The 26,874-nt window shown below is 44.1% G+C and overlaps 1 protein-coding gene across 2 annotated transcripts in view; it reads left to right on the top strand.

Moving 5' to 3' along the window:
• The window catches only part of TRAF3IP2 (TRAF3 interacting protein 2), a 54,500-nt gene that overhangs the window by 8,523 nt on the left and 19,103 nt on the right, over nt 1-26,874 (top strand). Inside the window, exons 2-4 of one of the 2 annotated variants that reach the window (XM_019537925.1) lie at nt 3,073-3,150; nt 4,304-5,089; nt 21,953-22,133. In XM_019537925.1, coding sequence (XP_019393470.1) covers nt 3,135-3,150; nt 4,304-5,089; nt 21,953-22,133 — 983 coding nt within the window. In that variant the 5' untranslated portion in view covers nt 3,073-3,134. The remainder of the gene's footprint in view (nt 1-3,072; nt 3,151-4,303; nt 5,090-21,952; nt 22,134-26,874) is intronic. The other variant, XM_019537926.1, reaches the window with a different exon arrangement.

The following is a 26,874-nucleotide window of genomic DNA, read 5'->3' as shown; positions in this document are numbered from 1 at the left end:
CACTTCCCCTGGAAGCTGGTTCCAGGCCCTAGCCGCCCTGACTGTGAAGTAGCGCCTCCTAATATCTAATCTAAACCTACCCTCCGCCAGCTTGTGACCGTTATTCCTGGTCACTCCTGGCAGCACACGGGGGGTCTGCCTGGCCACTAGAGGCACACAGCAGGGCTGGATGACACTGCTAACTTTAGCGCCAAGTCCCTTCACATGTAGACACCTTCCAAAAAATGCTTAAATGTGCATTAAATTTAGTCTCACTTAAACGCATGTATAGATGAGTCCAATGATTACTAAACGTGTTAAGCTATTATAATTTTTTACTTCAATCAAGTTGTGCCCATAATTTGACCCATATCTTTATAATGTGGATACCAATGAGAATTTATGCTGAAAAGCCAGATCCTGAGGTGCTCTTACTATTCAGTGGTGCAAAGGGAGTCTGCAGCATGACTTGCACTTCCTCTTTAATCCAGGTCTTTTGCACATCTATATTATGCCATTTCATTGGATCAGTGCTCAAGTGAGTAAATGAATAAAGATGCCTGGAGGTCCACAAATCATCCCTATTAATTCCTTAGGTACAGAGCAAGTACAAGCAAACACACCATGGCAGGAAGTCTTAAGGACAGATTGAGAGGCAGAAAGGCAATTGCTTTCAGAGGGAGCTAGGTACCCAATGGTTAGGTACTTCTGTAAAACTTGTTAGGAAGCCGTCTGCATCTTTACATGCCCAAATACCTCTGTATATCTGGCCCTAATCCACATAGATATAATTAACCATGTTATTGTGAAGACAAGTAGAAGGCAGGGTAGATTTGCACCTTATAGGGTAACTGAAGTAGAAATCGGGAACATCATCTGGGAAATCCAGGACACTGCCCCTGCCCCCCTCCCCTGCTGTCACAAGGGGGGCAGAGATATATGCTAGGCAGGCAGCAGTGGCTGCTTTCCTGTCTACAAGGTGCTCTGTGTCCTCCAAATCCTGACCAAACTGCGCCCTGTGCCCCCGCATTTCCAGGATGCCCATTATAATTCCCAAGCCAGCCAGGATCAGCCTCTGAAATCTGTGATTGTCCCAGCTAAAATGGAACATATGGTCACCCAAACGGAAGCTCACTTCATCCTAAACCATATATCCAGCTGAGTCTTTCGACTGCAGTACAGTAACAATCCAACAAAAGTTCCTGAGTCCACTACTCTGTCCTCATTATTGCAAACAACATAGTAATGCAAATCACCATCTTAATCCTGTGCCACTTAGGAGAGCTCAGGGTTTTTCCTTTGCGTGTTGTTATTAATGGAAAGACAGTGATTCAACTAACAGTAGTAATAATATGTTTGTGGCTTAAGGGGAAAGAAACAGGAAATGTTGTATGATGTCAATAAACTTACTGTTGGGATTTCAAGCATGAATGCCTGTACTCAGAGGATTGGAGTGTCGTTGCATCTGCCTTTTTCCCAGATCTGAAGAAGGGAACTTTGCACCTGAACGCTTGTGTAACATCTTTCCCAACTTATTTATTTAGTTCCTCCAATAAAATATATTACTCAAAAAATCTCTTGCTTCTGTAATAAAAGGAGCCAGTTTAGCACTACACTTTGATCTCTGACCTCTGTGTATCTGACAATGCAATTACAATGTACTGTGCGTTAATCAACCAATCACTGCTATTAAGGCTTGTACACACAGAGAAATTTTCAGTGTGGTTGTCCCACTGTAATCACACCAGTACAGCTCTAATGTCTGTAGACAAGCTTATTATATCTAAAAGTAAATTTCCCTGTGCAGAAAAAACTGACAGTACTCATATTGCATCCAGTGCGCAGCCCAAAAGCAGCAAAACCATCCTTTTCTGTCTTGATACATCCCCTTTTCAGTCAACTCTGCCCCCACCCACCCACCTTCTCCCTCTACCCCACTTTGTCAGACATAGCTTTCCTGTGTGTCATATGTCCCTTTACCTGCTCTGTGCTACCTCAGGATACCAGTCAGAGACACCTGATCAGCATAGAGGGCACAAGTACAGCTTTGTCTATGGACCATACAAATCCTAACTTACCCTGGTGATAGTACACTCCAGAATCTGGCCTTAAACCTTCATTTTGGGAGCCTCCTTGTCTTGTGCCTTGTGATGGTTTGAGTGATTTTATCCCATTTAGCATATTATGACCTAAGTTGTTCTCTTCAGGGTTGTTAGATTTGAAACTTTTATGGGGTGTTTGCTCACTGAGCAACCCTGAAGTGCTAACCCTGAAGTTCTCAAGACCAACTGAGAGATGTCAGGCCACACTGAGTGAGAAACCTTTATGTTGAACTCAGAAAGAATATTCTGTGTATGCATTATGCATTGGGGCATGTTCATGGACTTCCAATCAGCAGTACCGTAATAAAGCACGTAATAAAGCACGCTGCCTATGTAATAATGGATGAAGACGCTATAGAGAAAACATCCAATCAAGTGAGGCATTTGGTTGAACCAGGTTTACTGATAAAGCCATAAGAGCAGTAACTTGCAACTCTAATCAGTTCTGACATGGTGTTTAACATTTCTTGTAGCCTGTACACTAAATCTGCATTATTAACTCCTCAGAAACAAAAAAGAAAAAAAAAAAAACTGAAGGAAAAAACCATTCAAAATGTCTGTAAATTTACACTAACAGCATCCATGTGATATGGAATGAGTAACTGGTTTGAGTACAGGAAGAATTGGAGACTGGCTTTAACCATTAACCGCAGATTGGAATTCAAAGTTCTTAAGTGGGGTTTGAGGGACAGTTTAAATTCAGGGAACTATTAGATTCATTAATGAATCTGGAGCTGGCCATATCACTGGACTAGACAACCAAAATCCTGGATCTGAATACTCTAAACATCTTGTCTAGATGTAGAAATAATAATATGAGAGAGAACTTTCATATGATATTTCCAGCCTTAGCAGGAACACTAGGTAACAGAAAACCTAATATCTTTTTTGCGAAATGTGGTTTTCAGAATTTCAACCAGTATTCTTTCTAAGACTCTGAGATTGGATTATTATTGTTGTTCATAGGAATATTTTTGTTCTTGTTTTCCAGTCTGTTGGAAAGTTTTGGTACTGGATAAAGAGATCTGAACTCTATTTCTACGAATATTGGAAATGACCTCCGTCACAGGTTAGCCCAAAGTTCCTGCTCTATGAATTTGTTTCTTCATCATGTTAACCATGCAGAGATGCATTGTTATTGTTGTCTGTTTCTAAAAACGTATTTTCACTTTGTGATATTTTAGCTTTCAAATTTCACTCTTTAATCTTGACTCATAATGTCGAAGATACGTTTGCCCTTTTATAACTTGTTTTTATAGTTGTTTGATCAGCTCTGGTATGAGGGACCAAGATAGATCCACGAGATCTGTTCCAACAAAAATCAAGTCATCTAAAGGAGCAGTTATAAGGGGTTTTTTTGTTTGTTTGTTTGTTTTTGTTGTTTTTTTTATTAAAAGCCTTAATTTGCAAGTACTGTAAGTGACTATAGAACTACCATGACTCATACAAAATGGCTTTTTCAGTTACAGCTGATCCTTTTTTCAGATTAAAAAAAAATTAAATGGTTGCATATAACAAAACAGCTTCTGGGAAAGTGTTTACAACTATTAAAAATGGTTAAACACTTGAATAACAATAGGATTAGAAAGCTGAAATTTTACAAATGATAAAATAGTTACAAACCTAAAAGAGAAAAAGATTACAATACCTGAGAGAGAGAGAGAGAGAGAGAATTTTAATTGCTAAATTTGCCAAACTCAGAAATATTAAGTTCACTAACGGGTGGCCAGCCTGACAGGCTCAAGATCATACCAAAGTTTTCAGACCCTAAGCTGTAAACTAGAAAGGGTTAGGTAACATCAGTGGGCAGGACACTCTGCTAAACTGAAGTTTAAGGTAAGAAGACCACATCAGAAGTTAAATTGCTCCTTCTATTGGCTAACTGATTACATGAAACAGCTTTAATGCTAATATGGAAAGCAGATCTATTTTATCATTTTGCAGTTAGGATAGATGCAGTCAGTTCAGGACTGAATTTAAGTCATTTCATTTCCCTGTTCTTGTATGCTGTCTCGCTTTTATCCTAGTCCTAAGCTTCTCTCACCTATGACTTTGCCTCATCCATTACCAGTTCCTCTAAATCCCTTAGCCTAATTACTTGACCTTACTTGCCCTAGTTTATCCTAATCTACTCCTAAAAAGCATTCTAAAGTTTACTAAAATCCATGAGTTGCCCAAGGAATGTAACTAGTTTTACATTGTTTATGTTTTCTCTTTTTTAGGTACTATGATGAGTCGAAGCATACCAGTCGAAGTTGATGAATCTGCATTCTGGGCCCCATTTCCAGAACAGTCACTGGAAGAGGCTTTGATGCCTTCTGATGAGAATATAGACAATTCGGAACCCTTAGGACCTTACCCAGCCCAGATGTCTCATGCCATGGCCAGTCGGCCACATTTCAACAAACCCTCTGAACCTACATATTATCACCAGGCTATAAGACACAATGTACAGGCTGAGGAGAATGACAGCAGCCTGTGGGTAAGGCATCAGCATTCTGGCAAAGATGTACCTTCCTGTTCTTCTGATGAATCAGTAGTTGAAATGCTCCTATCTAAGCCTCATCTGTTGGCTATGGAAAAATCAAGCAAGCTGTTGAGATCTCAGCTTTCAACAGATTCTCCTGATACTGGCCACAACTCCAGTAAATCAAACAAAAGTTTATCTGATGCTTCCCAGAATTTGCTTGATGATGAAAACCAAGAGAACTCACAGTCATATCAGCCCTTAGATGACAGAGCACCCTTGGACCTACCAACTGTAGATACTGGATACAATTCTCAATCTCGAGATGTCATGGGTATCAGACATTTAGAACCTCCGCTACCACTTATATCTGGCTTTAACCGCCAGGACCTTCCAGGACCATTAATATCCAGAGAGTTTCCTGGTGTTGAACCTCAACGATGCCCTGTTTTCCAACGAGTGCCTCATCCCAATATTTCTTCACAAGCTCCATGTCACCTTAGAAATCAGTGTCCGGTTGATCCATACTATCAGCATCCATGTAAGTTAATCTAATTGATTAGCCTTTAATGTTCTTCTGTGGTATCACCATCTTAGCTACAAATTATATTTTAACATATTAATATTCATTCGGTATTTCCTTCTCCACATGCAGTTATTATTGGTTTTTAGTACCTGCTTCCAATCCAAATATCTTCCCAAAAGGATGTCACCAAATGCTTTAATACAGAACCTCTAACGGAACTAACTCATCACTAGAACTCACAGGTTATGTCTACACTGCTTCCATGGTGCTCTCAAGAGTGCCATCAGGAAGCCTCCACTCACCGCCCCCCAGTTCCTGTTGCATATGTGGAAACAAGGCACTGATGCTATTCCTGGTGCTATTCTCAAGCATGGCGAAGTCTTAAGAGCAGCACAGGGGCTATCTTCAGGGCAGCTTCACTGCTTCATTTCTAAGCTTGGTGCACACCAAGCAAATTGGTGGGGCATGCTTCTCATCATTCAGCTTGACAGTATAGCAGAAGCAGTGCAAGACATATCCAGGGCTCATTCATGAGAACAAAGTCTGGTGATATTGCTTAGAAACCGTGCTTGCCCATCTGTGTTCCAGTAATCTCTTCCCTCACTGATATTTCGTGTTCTGGTTATTTTCCTTCTTGCAACACTCATACAGCAACATTCAATATCAGACTGAATCTGTTTCCACTGTAGATTTCTCTGCTTCCCTCTGGAATCTCTGAGGAACATTAGGGCTTGCCCACCGAGAGCAGGAAAGGTGGTAGCCCTGATTTCCTGCACAGCAAATATTGTCTGGCAGCCCTATGACTAGGCTAATCCACATCATTTTTCATTTCTTTGACAAGAGTACTGCATCTGTCTTCCTCATTTTTTCTCCTAGATTTCTCTGTCAGTTGAAATTAAAAGCTTGTGACTTCCAAGGTGCTAGTTTTAAAATAGGAACCTCTCAGCTACTCACTGCTAATGATCATTTCACTGAAATGTAACAAGCCTAGAACATAAATTCACTCAGCTCAGTAGTGGCAACTTCAAGCATGCCATGCCACTCTGGGCAGGCTGCCTCTTAAACCAGAAGCAGTGTAGCCACTTGGGGGTGGTGTAACTGGCAGTGTCACTCAGCAGTGCTAATTAGTTTGCCTAAAGCAAGGCTATCCAACTGGTGATATCTTCAGTCTCCCCTTTTTGGTTGCCTGGTGGATTCAGACACATCTGGATGCCATCAATTTCCTAGACCCTTTGCAGTCCAGTTTTCATTCTGGATGTAGCACAGAGAGATTGTGCTAACAGCTTTGGTTGATGGTCTTCACCTGGAGATCAACAGGGCAGATTTTGCCTTGCTGATTTTATACAATCTTTTCGTGACCTTTGATACCATTAACCATGAGGTGCCAATAATGTATTTACATGACTTGGTGGGTATTCACAGGACAGCTCTGAATTAGTTTTCTAGCATGGAGTCCCAAAAGATGGTGATGGACAACTGATATCATGCCCTCTGGACCTTTCCTGTGGGACTTCCCAGGGCTCCATCTGATTTATCCTCCTTCTCAATGTGTACATGAGGTCACAGGGCAAGAGTGAGGTGCCATCAATATGCTGATGGTACCCAGCTCTACCTCTCCTCCTCTTCTGAGCCAGGCCCTGCAGTCTTAGTACTTTCCCAGTGCCCTGCTGTGGTTGGGTACTAGATGCAGGTATAACGATGGAAACTGAATCCAGGCAAGACAGAAGTGAGGGTGGTAGGCAAACCATGTGACCTGGAAAGGACTGGGACACCTATCACTAATGGTGTTCAGCCTCCCCTTGTCACTCAGGTTTGCAGCCTTGAGGTTCTCCTGGATCTTCTGCTGCACCAGCATCTTCAGGAGGTGATCATAGCTTAAAGTGCCTTTCAACTATGTCATCTAGTGAGAAAGCTGCAACCTTTTCTTTCAGATTCTGATTTGGCCATCATCATCTATGCCTTTATAACTTCAGGACTGAGCTACGACAATGCCCTCTATTGTGGGGCTGCCCTTGACAACCATCCAGAAGCTGCAGCTGATGCAGACCATGGAGACCTGCCTTCTGGCAGGCGTGGGTCACTAGGAGCATGGAACTCCAATCCTTCAGCATGGTTCCCAGTAGCTTTCTGGGTGCATTTCAAGATGCTGGTTTTGACCTACAAAACCCTAAATGACTTGGAACCTACATACCTAAGGAACCACCTATGCTCCATCATGATCCCTAAGATCAGCTAAGAGCACGTACACTTGGTGAAAACATGTGGGAGGTCATTCTCAGCAGCTGATCCTCAGCTCTGGAACTCCCTTCCTCTTGAGGCCCACCAGAGCCTGAGCCTGGACATCTTTCAGAGGTGCTACAAAACTGTTCTGTTTGGGCAGGCATTTAGCAAAACTACGATGAGATGTTATCTAGTGGGTCTCTCCTTTATTTTGTTTTATTTTGTTATTTTTATTTATTCTAACTGCCATTTTAAATGCATGTTTCCCTTACTGTAAGCCACCCTGAGCCTTGGTGGGAAGGGTGGCACATCAATCACATGGATAAATAAATTAATTAAGGGGGATAGTAAGTTTACAGTGTATGCTCAAACAAGAGCAGGGTCTTGGCTCTTGAAGACTGAAAAGTAGTTTTCATTCTATTACTACTTATCACAGTAGGATAATACTTAAAATAAAGCTCAAGTAGGGCCATGCAGACTTCTGACCCTGTGTAGCAGATGGCTGGTGTGGAATCAGTCTGTGCGACACATACCACACAGGATCAGAGTGTGGGGTCAGTCCATGGATGCAATCCAGTGCAATCCAGCTCATTGGCTCAACCCTGCATGCTTAGATACAGCCATACGCCATCCCAACCCCATACAGCTGGATCCAGCCATGTGTTGTTACAATTTGGCATACTAGGCCACATTATCTGACCCCCAGGGCTCCTTGTGGTCCCAGAAATTTGGCAGCAGAGGAGCAGCACTTCATACTGCCACTGTTGCCTCACCAGCAAATTTCCAGACAACTGGGGAGTCCTGCAGTTCAGGGGTTGAGCACCCCTGAGCTTAAGTATTCAACATTTTTGTTATTCTTCTATCATTATTATTATTTTTTAGTTTAGTTTATAACTGAGAGGGCCCCACTGAGATTGGGGACAAATGCGTAGTAAGATAATATAGGCAGGTGGTCTCTAATCTTTGCAAGGTAGTGGGCAATGATGTTCAACAAGTAACCTATGCTGAACAACTCTGTATCTTGTCATCTTCACTATAAACCTCTTGAATCATAGAAAATTAGGGTTGGAAGGGACCTTTAGAGGCCATTTAGTCCACCCCCCTGCTCAAAGCAGGACCATCTCCAACTAGATTATTCCAGCCAAAGTTCTATCTAACTGGGTGTTGGAAAACTTCAAGGAGGGAGCTTCCACCACCTCTCTGGGTAACCTGTTCCAGTGTTGTACCAGCCTCCTAGTGAGAAGATTCTTCCTAATATTTGACCAAACTTCCACTGCTGTAACTTGAGACCACTGCTCCTTGTTCTGTTATCTGGCACCACTGAGAACAGTCTAGCTCCATTCTTTTGAATTCCCCCTGAGAGCAGCTGAAGGCTACTATTAAATCCCCTCTGAGTGTTCTTTTCTGTAAACTAAATAAGCCCACTTCCCTCAGCCTCTCCTCATAAGTCATGTGCCCCAACCCCCTAACCAATTTTGTTGCCCTCCACTGTACTCCCTCCAATTTATCTGCATCCTTTTTGTAGTAGGGAGGGCCAAAACTGAACACGGTACTCTAGATGTGGTCTCACCAGTGCTGAATAGAGGAGAATAAACACTTCCCTTGATCTGCTAGCAACACACCTACCATTGCAGCCCAGTATGCTATTAGCCTTCTTTGCAACAAAAGCACACTGTTGGCTTACATTGAGTTTATTGTCCACTGTAACCCTGAGGTCCTTTTCTCCAGAGCTGCTGTCCAGCCAATCGGCCTGCAGCCTGTACCAGTTAATGCGATTGTTCCATCCTAAGTGCAGGACTTTGCACTTGTCTTTGTTGAACTTCATGAGATTTCTTTTGGCCCAATCCTGCAATTTGTCTAAGTCTCTCTGAATTCTAGCCCTATCTTCCAGCATATCTACTACTCTGCCAGCTTGATGTCATCTGCCAACTTGCTGAGGGTGCACTCTATGCCATCTTCCAAGTCATCGATGAAGACATTGAACAAAACCAGCCCCAGGACTGCCCCCTGGGTCACTCTACTTGTTCCCAGATGCCACTAGACATTGAGCATTGATAACTATCCTCTGAACCCAATGCTCCAGCCAGTTTTCCATCCACCTTACAGTCCATTCATCTAGCCCATACTTCCTTAGTTTGCATGTGAGACTATTGTAGGAGACAGTATTAAAAGCCTTGCTAAAATCAAGTCACACCACATCCACAGAGCCAGTCATCTCATCATAGAAGGCAATCACCGTTTTTATCCTCCAAGTGCTTAGAAATGGATTCCATGAAAATCTGCTTCATGATTTTTCCAGGGACTGAGGTGAGGCTGACTGGCCTGTAGTTCCCTGGATCCTCTTTTTCCCCTTTCATAAAGATGGCCACTATGTTTGCCCTTCTCCAATCATCCAGGACCTCTCCTGATAGACATGAGTTTTCAAAGATTATGCCCAGTGGGTCTGCAATCGCATCAGCCACCTCCCTCAGCACCCTTGGGTGCACCCCATCCAGCCCCATGGACTTGTATGTGTCAAGTTTTTCTAAATAGTCCCTAACCTGTTCTTTCACTACTGTTGGCTTCTCACCTCCTTCCCAAACTGTACAGCCCAATGCTGTATTTGGGAACTGATCTTCTGTGTGAAGACTGAAGTGAAAAAGGCACTAAGCACTTCAGCCTTTTCTGCATCCTTTGTCACAAAGTTGCCTCCCACATTTTTCCTCCTCTTGTTAACAACATCCTTGTAGAAACTCTTCTCGTTTCCCTTCACATCACTTGCTAGCTGCGACCCCAGTTGTACTTTGGCTTTCCTGACTTCATCCCTGCATTGATTTCCTGAACAAAGCAGAATGGTTGGGAAACCCTGTTATAGCCCATTCTTATTTTAATATATTTGTTCACATAAGGAAACTTCACTAGATACGTTGTCTGTCATTAAAAACAATATGGGCTCAGCAATGGAAACCAATTATGAAGTTGAGTAAATTAAGCCAACACTGAGCATGCCTATAAAACACATGGCCTCATTTGGCAAACACACAGACAGGAACCCTTTCTCCCCTTATTTTTTAAGGATTAAAAAAAACAAAAACAACCCAGAAAGATGTTCCCTCTACAAGAAACTGGCACCCAGCCTGGAGGTACTGCACTACCAGGTCAGCATCAGGAGAGACAGAGCCATCCCTGACACCCTCCCCTTGGTGCCAAAAATGCTTGATCTTAGCCAAAAGGCTGAGACCTACCTTCCCCCCCCTCCCCCGCACCCCAAATAAAAACATATATGAAAGAGGTGAATCAATACATCGGTCTGATATCAGATTGGCACTAATATAAAGAAAATTGTCTGTATTGGAAATCAGCTTGATATGGCCAATAATTTGGCCAATAAATGGTCATGGGTGCGAACAGCTGCAGCATGTAGGCAGTGAGGAGCACAGCCCGGCAGCATGGACAGCTGCATACAGCTCATAAGTCTATTGCAGTGGAAAGGGAGAGGGGAGGGAAGGACGTGTATGGGGGGGCAGATCAAGGCCCCCCCACAGTGAGGAAGGTAGTGGGACTGGGGCTGGGGCAAGCGCTGCCTAGCCAGGGCAGGGTGGGAAGGTGGGGTATGGGATGGAGCCACAGCTTGTCCAGCAGAGCATGGGGAAGGAGGGGCGGCTCCCACAGCTGCATGCCGTTCATCCAATGGCTTGTCCAGCACTCACCCACTCATACAGCAGCTCCCGCCCCTCCTTCCACTGCTCATTTGGGAGGGCATGGGGGAGGGTTGTGTGCCCCCAGATCTGGGCAGGGTGGGGTGAAGCAGGGCAGGCAGGGCCAGGGCTGCACTTGCGGCAGGCAGTGGCAGCACTGGAAGGGGGGCCTGTGTGGGGGTTACAGCAAATTTTGGGGTGGCTACAATCCCCCCCTGTAGCCCTCTCCCAGCGCCACTGCTGCTCCCACTAAGCACAACCCAGCCCAACCCCAGCCCCACCCTATACAGATCTGAGGGCACATGCTCCTCCCAGACAAGTGGTGGGAGCAGCAGCAGGAGCTGCCAGATGAGCAGGGAAGCGCCGGACAACCTGACGGATGAGTGGCTCCTGGATGAGCAGCATGTAATGGCAGAAGTCACCCCTCCCCTCCCCGTGCCCCCCAGATGAGCCATGGCTCCATCCCGTGCCCTGCCCCACCCCAGCTGGGCAATACTTGCCTCAGCCCCACTCCCTCCCCTCACTGCAGGAGGGCCTTGATCTGCCCCCCATACCCTTTCTCTCCCCCATCCCCTTCCACCACAACAGACTTACCAGCTGGACCAGCCTTCTTACAAATCTCTATCAGTTTACCCCAATATACATCTATACATATATCTGTACTTCTAACAGCCCATCAAATGACCTCTGTGGCTTACTTGACAGACCAAAATACCACCTTGAGAATTAAGCTATTTTAATCCCATTGCACAGTTTGTACCACGCGCCCATCTCCAGTCCAGCACTTTCACTCGTCATCATCATATTAGTCATCATCATGACCATCTTCCTTATTGTTTTCTTCAGAGGGTTTGCCTCTGAAAAGTCTGTGCCAGTCCCCTTTCCACCATATGAGGTCTGCCATTTCTTTCCCATTATCCTCTTCTGTCTTCCTGTAGGAACCAGTACATTTCACTCAGCCCCATTTTAATACAGTCCTTGACTGTGAGGTCTGAGTGCCTGCCTGTGAGAAGGCTCCTGGCTTTCCCCAGGACGTATCTGAAGCAGGAGGTAAACTGATTGAAGCGTGCTGTCAGGGCCCCTTGCTGTTTGGTTAAGTACCCATAGAGAACCACTTCTCTAAGCAGGGTTCTGAAACCTGTCACCAACAGGAATGCACATACTTTCTTCCACAACTCTCTGGCATATGGGCACTTGACCAAACATCAAGGTTGATTGTTTCTGCCTGCCAGTGGCAGGTACGATTCAGGCAGTTTGATGGACCTCTCTGCCCTGCACTGTTTTTCTATGCCTGTACAGGGAAGTGCCCAGTGGGCTACCTATCAGTTCAGGTCTACATGCTCCTTCTGTTGGTCCTTGTGAAAGATTTTCTCCCACATGGCCGGGCAGCTGTCACCAGGTAGTAAGTCCATGGGCAATATGATGTCTTTTGCCCTTACAAGCTGCACAATATGACCCTGGTGAGCCACTGCAAGATATAGGAGATGGTATTTCTCCCAGAAGCATTTCAGGACCTTATCAAACCATTGGGACACCATGGCCCACAGGCTCCTGTTGACCATAGCGTATACATGCCACTGTCTCAGCAGCTGCCCTACAAAATACCTACCATAAGAATCTTAGTATAATGCATTTGAACAAGATATGCTAATGCCCATTAAGCACAGTTCCCTCAATACTGGCTCTTTTTCCAAGTGATGGTGAGACACAGCATTGCATACATTTTGACTTCCTCTTCACCCCGCAGCTGAGCTATGCCTTTCTTTTCCATTTCCAATTATTCCTGTTTCTTCACCAATCTTAACTGTTTGGTAAATATCACCAAATGGGGCCCCAAACAGTTCACCCAGAATTCCTCTGTTGCCTACTCTCTCAGTGTATATGATCAGTGTAGCCCCACCCTCCATGAGGTGAAACTGGACCAGGTTGCCCTGTGCCTCATCTCCATATAAATTTTTGGAGGATCCCAGGACTCATGACAAGAACACATGGTTCTAGTCATGAGTGGGACTAATTATCACTTCGATCCTTTTTGTGGGGGGGATCTGGAGTACACATATATACCGAGCAGTGCTGAGCTGTGGGATCAGCGAGGTTTGAAATGTTGTCTCTCATGGGGCCCAGCCCAATAAAGTATGTGGTAAATCATGAGCTTTTGGCTTTGGACTAATAAGTAGGTGCCAAATTGTGGCTCAAAAGATGTTTACAGAATATATGCGCTGAAACTTGCAACAGTTTAAAAAAAAAAAAAAAGAAAAAAAGAAGGTAACATGCATCAATTACAGGAGTAGGGAGAAAAGGAGGGGGAGGTTGTTTTCTGTGTTAAGAAGTGTTATACATCTACCCTAATCAAAATGAGATCAGAGGAGGAGAAAGTTGAGGTTTTGTGGGTTAGGATATAAGGAGGTCGGAGGGAAAGGGACTTGGTTATGGGGGTCCACTACAGACCACCACATCAAGAGGAAGAGCTAGACTTGGAATTCTTGAGGCAGCTTTCGGAGGCCCTACAGTCTAGGGATGTGGTTGTCATGGCAGACCTAAACTACCATAACATCTGCTGGAAGGAGCAGCAAGCCAAATCCAACTGTTCACGTAGGTTCTTAACAGGACCTTCACCTAATGCAGGAGGTATATCATCCCACTAGGTGGAATGCCTTACTGGACTTGGTGTTGGCTACCAGGGGGGACCTGGTAAGGGAGCTGCAGTTTCGTGGTCACTGTGGGGACAGCGACCATCAATCAGTTGAATTCACCATATGCCATAGAGTGAGAAAGATAACTAGTAGGGTGGAAGTGCTTGACTTTAAAAAGGCTAACTTAAATGTGCTCAGGAGTTTAGTCAATGATGCACTGCAAGATAGGAGTATTGGAGATGGTAGTCCAGGAAGGACTAAAGAAAGCGATCCTTTGGGCACAGAGGCAGATGATCGCATTGTAAGGGAAGCAGGAAAAGGGGCCAAAAAATATCCTTGACTAAACAGAGAAATCTAGGGAACCCTAAGGGCAAAAAAAGAGGCATATAGGCAGTGGAAGCAGGGGGAAGCTACCAAGGAGGAGTATACCCACTTGCAGGGAGGCAGTTAGAAAGGCCAAAGCAACCATAGAGCTGCGGCTGGCACAAATTAAGGAGAACAAAAAGTCTTTTTTTAGGCATGTAGGGAGTAAAAGGAAGGCACAGGGCACCATAGGACCCCTACTGAACAAGCAGGAAGAATTAGTGTCAAGTATCAAGGATAATAAAAAGTCCTTTTTAAGATATGTGGGGGAGCCAAAGGAAGAGCAAGGGCAACATTGGACCCCTGCTAAACCAGAAGGGACAACTGAGAACTGATGCCCAGGAAAAAAGCCAACCTACTAAATGGGTACTTCGCGTCAGTCTTTCATAAGTCTCACAGGATGCCCCTGCCCACTACGGGACAGGGGGGTCTGGGTGAGGGAGATCCCCTGCCCTCCATCAATGCTGACCTCGTGAAGGAACACCTTGAGAGGCTAGACACCTTCAAGTCAGCCAGCCCTGACAGTTTACACCCCAAGGTACTCAAGGAGCTAGCTAGCATCATAGCTCAGCCCCTGGCATGGATCTTTGAGAACTCCTGGCGCTCTGGTGAAGTGTCCAAAGATTGGAAGAAGGCCAATGTGATGCCTATCTTCAAGAAAGGAAGGAAAGTGGATCCAGCAAACTATAGGCCCATCAGCCTGACCTCTATCCCAGGGAAGGTCTTAGAAAAAATGATCAAAGAGACCATTCTCAATGGCCTGGCCAATGGCAATGTCCTGAGGGATAGCCAGCACAGGTTTGTTGTGGGTAGGTCTTGCTTGACCAATTTCATTTCCTTTTACAACCAGGTGATCTATCACCTGGACTAGAGAGAAGAGATTGATGTTGTATATCTTGACTTCAAAAAACCCTTCAATCTGGTATCCCATGATCACTTCTTGGCAAAACTAACCAACTGCATCCTCAGGTGCACCACGATCCGAGGAATTGGCTCCGTGGTTGGACCTAGAGGGTGGTGGTTGATGGAAGTCAATCGTAATGGTGCGCTGTGACCAGTGGGGTCTGTCCTTGGGCCTATATTGTTCAACATCTTCATTAATGATGTGGAATCAGAAGTGGACTGGCCAAGTTCACCAATAATATCAAACTTTGGGGTAAATCAGCCACACCTGAGGACAGGAGGCTGATCCAGGCAGATCTTGACAGGCTCAGAAAATGGGTGGATGAGAACCTGATGGTGTTTAACACTGAAAAATGCAAGGTTCTCCACCTTGGGAGAAAAAAAATCTGCAACATCCTTATAGGCCCGGCTGTGCTACGTTGGATAGCACTACAGAAGAAAGACTCGGGGGTCATGATTGACCACAAGATGAACATGAGCCTTCACTGTGATGCTGCGGCTAGTAAAGTGAGCAGAACGCTGGCTTGCGTCCATAGATGCTTCTCAAGCAAATCCCAAGACGTCATTCTCCTGTTGTACTCAGCTTTGGTGAAGCCACAGCTGGAGTACTGCGTCCAGTTTTAGGCTCCAGAATTCAAAAAGGATGTGGAGAAGCTTGAGTGAGTCCAGAGAAGAGCCACGCTCATGATCAGAGGTCAGGAAAACAGACCTTACAATGACAGGCTGAGCGCTATGGGACTCTTCAGCCCAGAAAAGCTTAGGCTCAGGGGCAATCTGATGGCCACCTATAAGTTTATCAGGGCATTCACCAGGATCTGGGGGAAAGATTGTTCATCAGAGTGCCCCAAGGGATGAAAAGGTCAAAGGGTTATAAACTCCTGCAAGACCATTTCAGGCTGGACATAAGGAAGAATTTCTTTGCTGTCCAAGCCCCCAAGGTCTGGAATAGCCTGCCATCAGAGATGGATCAAGCACCTACTCTGAACGCCTTCAAGAAAAAATTGGATGTTTATCTTGCTGGGATCATGTGACCCCAGCTGACTTCCTGCCCCTGGGGTGGGGGGCTAGACTCGATCTTCTGAGGTCTCTTCCAGCCCTAGATGTGTATGAAATCTAGTGACAGACAGGGGGGACAAGGCTGAGCTCTTCAAAGAGTTTTTTGCCTCAGTGTTCCTGACCAAGGGTCAAGATAAGTCTCCTAACGGGTTCTTAGATGAGGATCAGAGGGACACCAACCTACCAACTGTTGACGCTGACTTGGTACAGAGTCACTTAAATTGACTGGATGTGTTTAAGTCAGCAGACCCAGATAAGCTGTATCTGAGAGTACTGAAGGAATTAGCCAGTGTCATAGCAGAACCACTGGCTGTTTGAGCGCTTGTGGCACTCAGGTCAGGTCCTGGAGGACTGGGAAAGGGCCAGTGTGGTCCCTATTTTCAAGACGGGGAAGAAGGAGGATCTGAGTAATTATAGGCTAGTCAGTCTCACCTTTGTCCTTGGAAAAGTCTTTGAAAAAATTATTAAGGATCATATTTGTGTGAGTCCAGTGGGAAAAATAATGCAGCATAGCAACCAGCATGGATTTGTAGGAGGCAGATCATGCCTGACCAGTCTGGTTTCACTTTATGACAGGGTCACATAACACTTAGACACAGGAGTAGAGGTGGATGTCATTTACTTAGATTTTAGGAAGGCCTTTGATACAGTATCTCATCCCATTCTCATAAATACATTAAGAGGCTGTGACTTAGATAATTACACAGTCCAGTGGGTGGCAAATTGGCTTAGGGGTCACAGCCAGAGAGTGGTAGTAGGCAGATTGGTATCAACCTGGAAGGATGTGGGTAGCGAGGTTCCGCAGGGCTTGGTCATTGGACCTGTACTCTTCAATGTCTTCATCAATGACTTGGATTTGGGCGTGAAGTGTACTCTGTCCAAGTTTGCAGATGGCACTAAAATTGTGGGGTGTAGTGAACACTCCAGAGGGTAGGGAATGATTGCAGGTAGACTTGGACAGGTTGGAAAAGTGGGCAGCACACAAGAGGATGCAGTTCAACAAGGATAAATGCAAAGTGCTGCACCTAGGATGCAAAAATATCCAGCATACCAACTGGCTGGGAAGTGACCATCTCAGCAGCACAGAAGCGGAAAGGGATCTCGGAGTCATAGTGGACTCCAAGATGAACATGAGTCAGTGTGATGAAATCATGAGCAAAGCTAACTGCACTTTAGATGCATGACAAATAGAACCAAGGAGGTGATACTTCCCCTCTGTGTGGCATTGGCCAGACTACAGTTGGAGTACTGCATCCAGTTTTAGGCGCCATACTTTAAGAAGAATGTGGATGACCTAGAGAGGATCCAGAGGAGGGCCACTGATATGGTCAAGGGTTTGCAGGCCAAGTCCTAAGGGAGAGACTAAGGGAACCTGAATCTCTTCAGCCTCTGCAAGAGCAGGCTGAGAGGTGATCTTGTGACCACCTACAAATTCATTAGGGGGGCACAGCAAGGAATCGGAGGTGCTCTGTTCACCAGGGTGCCTCTTGAAGTAACAAGGAACAATGGTCATAAACTGACAGAGAACAGATTTACGCTAGATATCAGGAAAAGTTTCTTCATGGTAAGGGTGGTCAAAATTTGGAATGGGCTTCCAAGGGAGGTGGTGCTCTCCCCTACCTTGGGGGTCTTTAAGAGAAGGCTGGATAGGCATCTGGCTGGGATCATCTAACCCCAGCACATTTTCCTGCCCAGGCAGGGGGTCGGACTCAATGATCTGTTGAGGTCCTTTCTGACCCTAGCATCTATGAATCCATGAATTCTGGATAAATTAAGTACACAGGCACTAAATGCAAATTTTTACAGCCATATTTCTTTCAAGGTTATTGTTTTCAAATTTGCTCAAATTTCCATGTGCTCAGAAACAGTAGGGTCTGATAGTAAGAAGAAAGAGATGGGGCTCCCAGGTGAAAAAATTGGGGGGAAGCAAAGAGCAAAGGGGCTACCTGACCCCCCAGATTTATTTTCCATGTGATAGCAGTGGGAGGGGGAAAAATTCAAAGTATACTTGCAATAATTAGATTCTAAAACTGAAAAATTGTAACAAATTTATAAATTTTCTATATATGGAATCTAATCATTGGGGGGTCATCTTAAATCAGAGCTCTTCTATTTTAGTTAATACAGTAGGTCCAAGGGAATCTAACTTGCACAAGACTCAATATTGCCTCTTGTATTAGCAAGAACATAAAAAGTGCCATTTTGGGTCAGGCCAATGATTCATCTAGCCCTATATCCTGTCTCCAACAGTAAGTAGTAAATGCTTTAGATCATGAGGGTCAAACTCATTTGTGCCCCCCCCCCCCCCAAATCCTCCCAGGGCAGATCTAGACCACACGACTCCTCACAGGCCAGATCCAGCTCAACCTCCAGTGGTGGGGCGAGAACTGGACAGGTGCCTGAGCCACTGTGTCAACAAGTTAATTACTTCCTGGGTGCATCTACATGTACAATTAATTCAAAGCAGCAAACTCAGGAGCATTTTGAGGCAGAGTAAACTACTCCTGGGCACAGCGCATACACTTGTGCCCAGGACAGCAGCATTTGAGCTGGGGTATAGCAGTTTATACCAGAGCTGCTCAGCCTTGGGCTCTGGGTGGTGTGAGGCAGCACTGGGGCTGGCTGGGGCACAAGGGTGCTGAAAGTGCAGAGCTGTGTGGCTAGGAGGAGGTAGAAGTCTGGCCCCCCAACTGGCTGGACTGACCGAGTGCAATTTATGCCCACAGTCAGCATCTACACTGAATTACCCTGGCGTAAGATAGTGCTGCCCCCAGCAGCACTATCTTACTGCGGTGGTGATTAGTTTACTTCAACCTAATACCATCTCATGTGTAAGTGGTGACACTTTACTCCATAGCATACTTAACTACAGAGTAGACTAATTAAATGTGCAGACACAGCTCCAGTGTTAAAAAAATAGTTCTTATAGTTCAGGTCTTGGGGACCTGTTAATTTTAGTGGGTGATTTCTAGTTCCATCAGCAAGGCCAGCTGTGGGGAACTTCAGCACTGAAGACAACACAGTCTGCTCCTCAGCTTGTACAAGCCTTACTTCAGGACAGGGTTTAATATTCTGGAAAAAAAGAGCTAGATTTATCAGAACACCTTACTGCTTCTCTCTTCAACATGCTTATTCTGTATAGCAGCATGCAGTAAGGGATCAATTTTAAAACATGAATTCAGGTTTCCCTTGGAGAAATCAGCAATGTTTCAACCATATTGAAAGGACAACAAAATAAAATAAAATGACTGAACTGTATTTGGTAAAGACCACAAAGTTGCCAACTGGAGTCCTGAATCTCGCACGACCGTTACAATTTACTTACAGCTTTTTAAATTTCAAATAATTATTGGGCAGGAACAGCCCACAATACAGCTTTGCACTTAACTCATTCCAATATGCCTTTTGTAGACAATAACAATACAGGGCATTGTGTTTGCAGCTGTAATCTAGCCACGGGCACCTGCTATCTGCCATTCAGTAGAACAGTAGAACCACTTTTGATGTCAAAGAAATCCTCTCAATAAAGCTATTTTTGCTCAAGGCCAGTTACTTTAGATATTCATAATGTGGGTGTTCTTGATGTCCGACACCATGGATACTTGATTGCAATGTGCTCTGGACAAACAATGTTTACACCTATTAAAATACATTTGAAAGAGGTGACTGTGTTGTCCTGTAATCCTCTAAACTATCCTGAATCCTCCACAGCACTGTCAGTTCTCTAGGACTAGCCACAAGCACCACCACCAAAAACGTTCACTTATTTCATTCCCCTACCCAACTGCTACCCAGCTAAAATGTAAAGGAACATTCTACTACTCAAATATCCATGGATAAAATATTGCCATTTTCATCAGGATATTTTTTTAATTTGGTATTTTTCTTCTAACCCCTACCTCCTGGAGTCATGTGATTATGTAAAGTTTCCACTATCATTTTTTGAACTGTCTAATCCTCATAGTGGAGGAGAGAAACATAAAAAGTGACTCTAACATACCTACAAGTTAAAAAAAAAAAGAAGGCAAAGTAACAGAACACAAAGTGCATATTTTGAATTTTTTCTTTTTTGGGACTCCAGGATCATTTTTTAATATTTGAAATTGATGGCATTGCAAACAGTATTTTTAAACGTATTTGTAGTCTGTTTTATTTTGTGTGTTTATATCTGGCAGTGGTAAAAAGCTACTTTATTTATCATAATAAAATAAGAGCACCAGTTGTTTGTCTTAAAACTGGAATTTATTGAACTTTGTAGTTTTGACATTGTGATTGTTCTAAATTAAACACATGTAAATAAAAATGGACTTAAAACATTTAGTACTCTTCTTTGTTAAAAGATGCACACTCTACATTTAGAGTTTCAACTGTTTTTAAACAAATCTCTTACTGGGTGCATCTACTGGGTGCACTTAACTGTGGAGCTGACTAATTAGATCTGCAGTAAAGCATCAGAGTCTACACATGTCCTGGTTTTAGGGCACAGTGAATTAATTAACTCCACCATAGGATAATACTGTCGGGGACAGTACTATCCTACAGTGGAGAAATTTACTGTACTGAAACACACATGTAGATGGTGACAAGGGCTGGGTGGGGCACAAGGGTGCTAAAGTGCAGGGGGCTGCCTGCCACCTAGCCCTACACTGTAGCACCCTCGTACCCCAACCAGCCCCTCCATTACCCAGTACCACCACCTGGAGTCTGGGGCTGAATCCCTAGGCCCTCTGCCAGCCCAGGGCTACTCTGACCCGGCTTAAAGTGCTGTGGTCCTGGGTGCCTTAAGGCTACGTTGACAGTGGGTGTGTCTACACATTCATTAAATGCATCGTAGTTACCGTAAATTAAGTTTAGTATTTGTATAACCAAGTACTAAATCAATGTGCAGTAACTGGCACTACTACACAATAGCACTGGCGTGTGGCTTCTTAGTGACACTAACTGCACAGTAGCATATTAGCATGGGTTTTACCCTGCACGTTACTGTGCAGTTGAATTAGGCTACTGTGCAATTAACATATCATGTAGACACACCCAATGCATGTGTCTACATGAGATGCTTAAAGCCCAGCATGGCTGGCAAAAACCATGCTACTATACTAATGTGCAGTAGATTAGTCCAATGAGCATTAAGCATCACAAAAAAAGCATTAGATTATGCTAATATTCAGCGGACTTAGTCCAATGAACATTAAGTGTCACTAAAAAAATTGTTCACTTGTGCTAATGTGCAGTAGCACTAATTATGGTGCATTGAGTTAGTACCTGATATTACAGATACTAAACTTAATGCACTGTAGTTACAGCTCATTAATGAACATGTAGATGTGCCTGGTGGAATAGGTGCCTAATAGATGGAATATGATTTATTTTAGTTACCAAACAGCACTGTTATGTGAGGACAATAGCATTTTGCAAAGAAGTTATTTCAGCAAAGATTGATATGTCAGATTCCTCTGCAACCGCTCAGGTAATACAAGAATCTAACAGTAATGCCTTATAAAATTCAGTTTGATATAAAATGTATTCAGAATGAAGCAACAAAACAGGAGAGAATTTTTCACTTTTCATTTACAATAATTTCAGTCTGTTTAGCCTTAGTGTTGCAAACTGACTTGTTCCAAGATTTTTCTTCTGCTTTCATGAGATTGTTGAGATGATTCATTTTATCAAGTTATAGCCAAAAACAAAGTAAAAAAAAAAAATTCAGGCATGTTAAATCTGGAAGCAGACCAGCTCTCGCTATTTAACCATCAATCTTCCCAACATTCCAACCTACTGTGGAAAGCTGAACCATATCGTCTATAAAAGGGGAGAATGCCTCTTTACAGAACTATATTGTCACTACAGAATTTTGTTTGGTAAAAATGTCCTAAAACCTGCTCCTGATCAGACTATGCAAACCCCAAGCTGCTAGGACTTTCCTAGATACAAAGCAGGATATGTTTGAAGGATGAATAGCTGAATGCAAGCAAAACTGAGCTGATTAAATGACAGTTTCTGCCTTTGTTTTCTTAATCTCTTAGATGGAAGAGCTCCTTACCGTGCATCTCAGCCAGTGCCTCCTGTTCCTGGACCTTGCCTGAGAGTCACCCGTCCAGCCCAGCAAGTTATCCCTCATTATTCTAATTCTCACATTCTTCCTAAGCGCAATGGAGAAAGAGTAGCACAGAGAGAATGCTCTTCTCCTGTACACCCGCAATTCCTGTAAGTATGCTTGGAGAGATGAGACTCAAACACTGGAAACACTGTAGTAGTTCTGTTGAGGGTTTTTTTTTTTTGTTTTGTTTTGTTTTGTTTTGTTTTTTACATGTTCTGAAGCCTGCCATATAGCACTTCTGAGGTGTATGCAAGGAAGCTGGATTAGAGATATGTTTGTTTAGGTGCTATCTAACATGCAGTGGAGCCACTGATATCAGCAGAATGTAGATTCTCAAGGTGATACCAGAACTACAAAGCCAGCCATCTGAAATATTGTTACAGCATCTGCTCCATTTTGGAGTGTGCACTTTAATAGCCATAAATACTTGAAGGTTAAAAGGGAGAAGAGGTGAAAATATATTAAGGAAACCTTAGAGATTCCACACCATTCCCTTACCTAATTCATGAACAAAGGTCAGTAAGGATACATTCTTTGGGCTTCAGTTTTATGCTATGCAGGTCAAATAACCTTGAATTACTGAGAGATTTGCAACAAATTATTTCATATTCAGCTCAGAGAAAAATAGGGGAAATCTTGTGCATTTCTGATGTGGGTCTAAGGCTAGGGACAGACATTCAAAAAGCCTAAGCCTGAATTGATTCACTCTTTGCAGGTTAGTCTAACCTGTCTAGGCTGAACTGGTTGGAAACCAGACAGACATTCTCTCTGGACTGAGGAAATTCAGGCACATGTGTACAGTGGCTCAGGCTAGAAGCCGGGGGGCTCTAGAGCAACTCTCCCTTCCCTTCTGCAAGGAGCTGAGCTGAGGGGGGAATGGCCAGGCTCTGGCAGGACTCTCATTAGAGAGGTCTGCCTGCATGGTCCCAGGCTTTTCCCCACTGGCTGCTCAAGGGGCAGAAGGGTTGCCTGCCCGGGGACAGTATTCTGAAACAAGGAGGGGGGAAGGGGGTTCAGTGTATGCATCTGTTGATGATACAGAGCTTTTTAATCTCCCTCCCTGCTTTGCCATACTGTCTGCAGCAAACTGACAGGCAAGCAAGCCAGCTGGGGGCTGATAATGATAACAGTCTTTATCATTCAATTAGCATTCAGACTTCTTAAACAGCTTACCAGCTGACCTGTTGATTAGCTCCAAACAGCCCTAAGCAGTCATTGTTCTGCCTGCCTGCCTGCCCAGGGTGAAATTGGAGAAAGAGACACAGAGACACCTCTCAGCACTAGCTAGCATACCACATGCCTAGGGACTGTGCGGCTGGGGTTCATGCTGTGGGAGGTGGGAGGAAGGGGAAATTCCTGCTTGAGCAGCAAGGGTGTGGTAGGGCAGGGGAAGCCAGGCAGACCCTGCTGTGTCTGCAGTCTCTGATGGAGGCCTAACCCAGCATTAGCTAGCATACCAGATGCTGGCTATGGTCTGTGCTGTGGCAGAGAGGAGAAAGGGATCTCTGCTTAAGCAGCAAGTGGTGATGGGCAGGAGTAGGGGGAGACAGGGAAGCCAGATGACCCTGCTGTACCTGCAAGTCTCTGCCGGAGCTCTGGCTAGGGAGCAGAGGGGAAGGGCCAGCCCTGCTGTGGAACAGAGAGCTCCGCCCAGCCCCGAGAGCTTGCTGGGATGCTGGGGGACTCCGATTTAGCTTAAACTAGCAAGGAGTCTGAGGCAAACATTACATAAATGAGTTTGACCCAAATCAGTTAAGTCTGATGCTACATTCAATCAGGTTTATCTCAAACCAGTTTCAGCCATTTTCAGACTGGCTTATATGCACTGAACATCTGTTCTGTTACAGGTTTAAACCAGTTTCTGATCACTTAAACTGGTTTATATGTAATGTCTGTCCCTAGAGTAAATGAATGTTTCAGAATTTCTCATGCAATAGTAGAATATTGTACATCTAGCTCTTTTCATCTCAGGATCTCTTAAGGCTCTACAGGAATTTATTCATTAGGTCTCACACTCCCTTGTTTTGTAATCCATGTTGTTCTCATTTAACAGATGCAGCACATTAGGGGGAGATTTTTTCCCCCCCCCCCATCCTGGTTGCCCAAAGGTAGCTAGAATGAAAGTTGCAGGTATTTATCTTGGTACTGAAGTGTGAGTGAATGAACCTGACTTCTAGGTATCCATGTTCTGAAAATGTTTGTGGGCGACAGGGCCACAGGACAAAATGGGGGATCATTATAGGAACAGTAACAGCATACAATTCTGGCCGAGTGCTAGACTGCTACTCAACATTCCCTTCCTGTGATTAATTTAAGAAATAATACAAGCAGACCAAGATTGTGGTCAAGCAGTAGCTGCTGCACTTAGGGTTTTCATTTGCGTTTCAGTTTGACAGAGGAAACAACAGTGAAGTTCTGGTGCTCTTTACTTATTTCTTTAATCAAATGAAAAATGAATTATCATTTAATAATATAATGGATTTTATATCTTTTATACTACAGAAATTCTGGTAACTTTATAAATTAGCTGTAAAAAATAGATATTGCTTCTTTTGTGGATGTATGTCTCACTTTCTTTTGCTCCTCTTTTGCAAGAAATCTAAAATATCATGGTACCTGGCCTGTGGCAAACTGCTGGTGCTCCTTGTGAGATGTGTATCCGTTACATGTACACATGAGAATCTGAACTTTTTTTTTTGTTGAATCTGCTGATGGCGATGAATGCAATCTTTCCTTTTTGTTCACAATATATTCTGTACTTGCCAGCCTAGCATCACTTTTACTCACGCTTGTGATTGGAGTTATTTGCTTTGGAATTCCCTTGAACAAATACAACACTCTTCATATGCCAAGTTGCACATCCATAGTATTTGCCTGCAAGGGTGTTTTGTAACTTTTTAGCTTTAACAGAATCTACCAAATGTGAGGAGAAAAAAAAATGTGTTGTGGCCAGATTGTCAATATTCACTGGAGGTAAGTAGGAAGAAAATGAGAGAGAGAGAGAGAGAGAGAGAGAGAGGTTTGTTTGACCAAATATTGTGGTAGACTAGGGAAAGGTATTTGAAGTAGAGAAGAATAGTGGTTAAATCCCATTTCACGTTCTGTGCCTGTGTTGTCACATACACAGCTGCATACTGGCAAGACCTAAGTTGTAGGTCCTCCTTAGACAGAGAGGGTTTGAACCCATCTCGTGCTTCTCAGAAAAGTACCCTAACCTCCCAGCAACAGGGTAAGTATTGACCGGGACCCTCTCCAGCCCTCCTTTAGAAGCTGGCCCTGTGCCTTGCATTTAATAGTTACTGGATGAAGCCTCCTCACAACAGTATTTTTCCCCCCCACCCCCTCACTGGGAACAGGAACCCGGGGTTTTCACCTTTCCAAGGAACATTCATCTCACCGAGCCATGCACCCTCTGTTTTGTTCACTTCTTATGTAACCTCATATATCTCCCTCTCTTGCTTGCCCAGCAGGTCAGATTCAAGGAGCGGAGGTGGTGGGGACTAGAGAGAGGTCTAAACACTGGAGTGGTTGGAACACTTTGCTAAGAAGCAGGAAATGCAGGTTCAGGTCTTCTCTGACTGAAGGGGATCCTGAACCTTGAATCTGTTGCTCTCTGGGCAAGTGCCCAAACCACTAGGTATTGATCTAAAAGGGGGAATGGTCCTCCTCTTCCTCTACCATTGCCTCCACTGCTTTACTTCTGGAAGGTACATAAGCAGGACAGTTCTGCAGCTATGCACATACTAGCTAGGCACATAAAAGGAAATAGGATGTAACCCTAGGAGTTTTTCTTTCTTCTTCCTGAACCTGACAACAGGGTTAGTGAAGAGAGGAAGGTAGTGTTGAAATGATGTTGTAGCCAGAATGGTCCAGGAAATATGCAAGAGGTAAGAAGTTGTGAGGGATGCTTTTTATTGGACCAACGGCATGGTTGTGAGACACTTTTGTTATATCTGCTTCTTTCCCAGAGACCTGAGGAAGGGTACCTGAAAACTTGTTTAAGTCTATCCCAACCATGCAATTGGTCCAAGAAAAGATATCACTGAAAAAAATCTTGCTTTTCTTGAGAGGTGACACTTGCCAGGTCCTTTTGGCCCTGACCTGCCAGTTTCATACAGCAAGCACTGATTCTTAGCCAGTGGTGCAGCCCCCTTTGGTTCCTGGAGATCCTTTCAGGGGTGCTGCAGAGTGCTATAGAAAATCAGCACTGTTAGGTGTGCAAATATAATTCACAAAATAAGCCCGGACATATATTCCAAATAGTCACCCATAGCGCTAAAAACAATTTGCCCTGTTGTGGTCTTTCGGAGTCCTCTGCAACAGAAAAACTGCTCCATTATTTTTCCATTGAAACAGTTTCCAAGGCATACCTCAAATTTAAGAAGGTTAAGAACCACTGCTCTAGATGATGACAGCTGACTATATAAGTGTCACTTTGAGGGTCACATACCTAACCTGCTGACCAGCATCATTTGGAAAGATTACACTTTCTTGCTCAAAAAAGATTTTACATTCTTGGCTTTCATATCTGAGAACTGCTTTCTCTAACACTCAGCTACTGAGGTCAGTGCCTTCTCTTCAACAAACTGTATCAGTGTGGTAGACTTCCAGCCAGGAAGCATCAGTGGTAACACATGTCAAAAGGCACCAGAATAGCTGACCCAGCAACAGGTCTTCAAAATATCTAAAAAAAAGAAGAAGTCAGCCCTATTTATTCCATAGATTTCATAGACATTAGGGCTGGAAGGGACCTCGGGAGATCGAGTCCAGCCCCCTGCCCAAAGGGCAGGAAGTCAGCTGGGGTCATAGGATCCCAGCAAGATAAGCATCCAATTTACTCTTGAAGGT

This window comes from Crocodylus porosus, unplaced genomic scaffold (genome assembly GCF_001723895.1).
Source record: "Crocodylus porosus isolate Cpor-Errol unplaced genomic scaffold, CroPor_comp1, whole genome shotgun sequence".
Classification (NCBI taxonomy): domain Eukaryota; kingdom Metazoa; phylum Chordata; order Crocodylia; family Crocodylidae; genus Crocodylus; species Crocodylus porosus.
The sequence above is the reverse complement of the archived record's forward strand: the minus strand, read 5'-3'. Positions and strand labels throughout refer to the sequence as shown.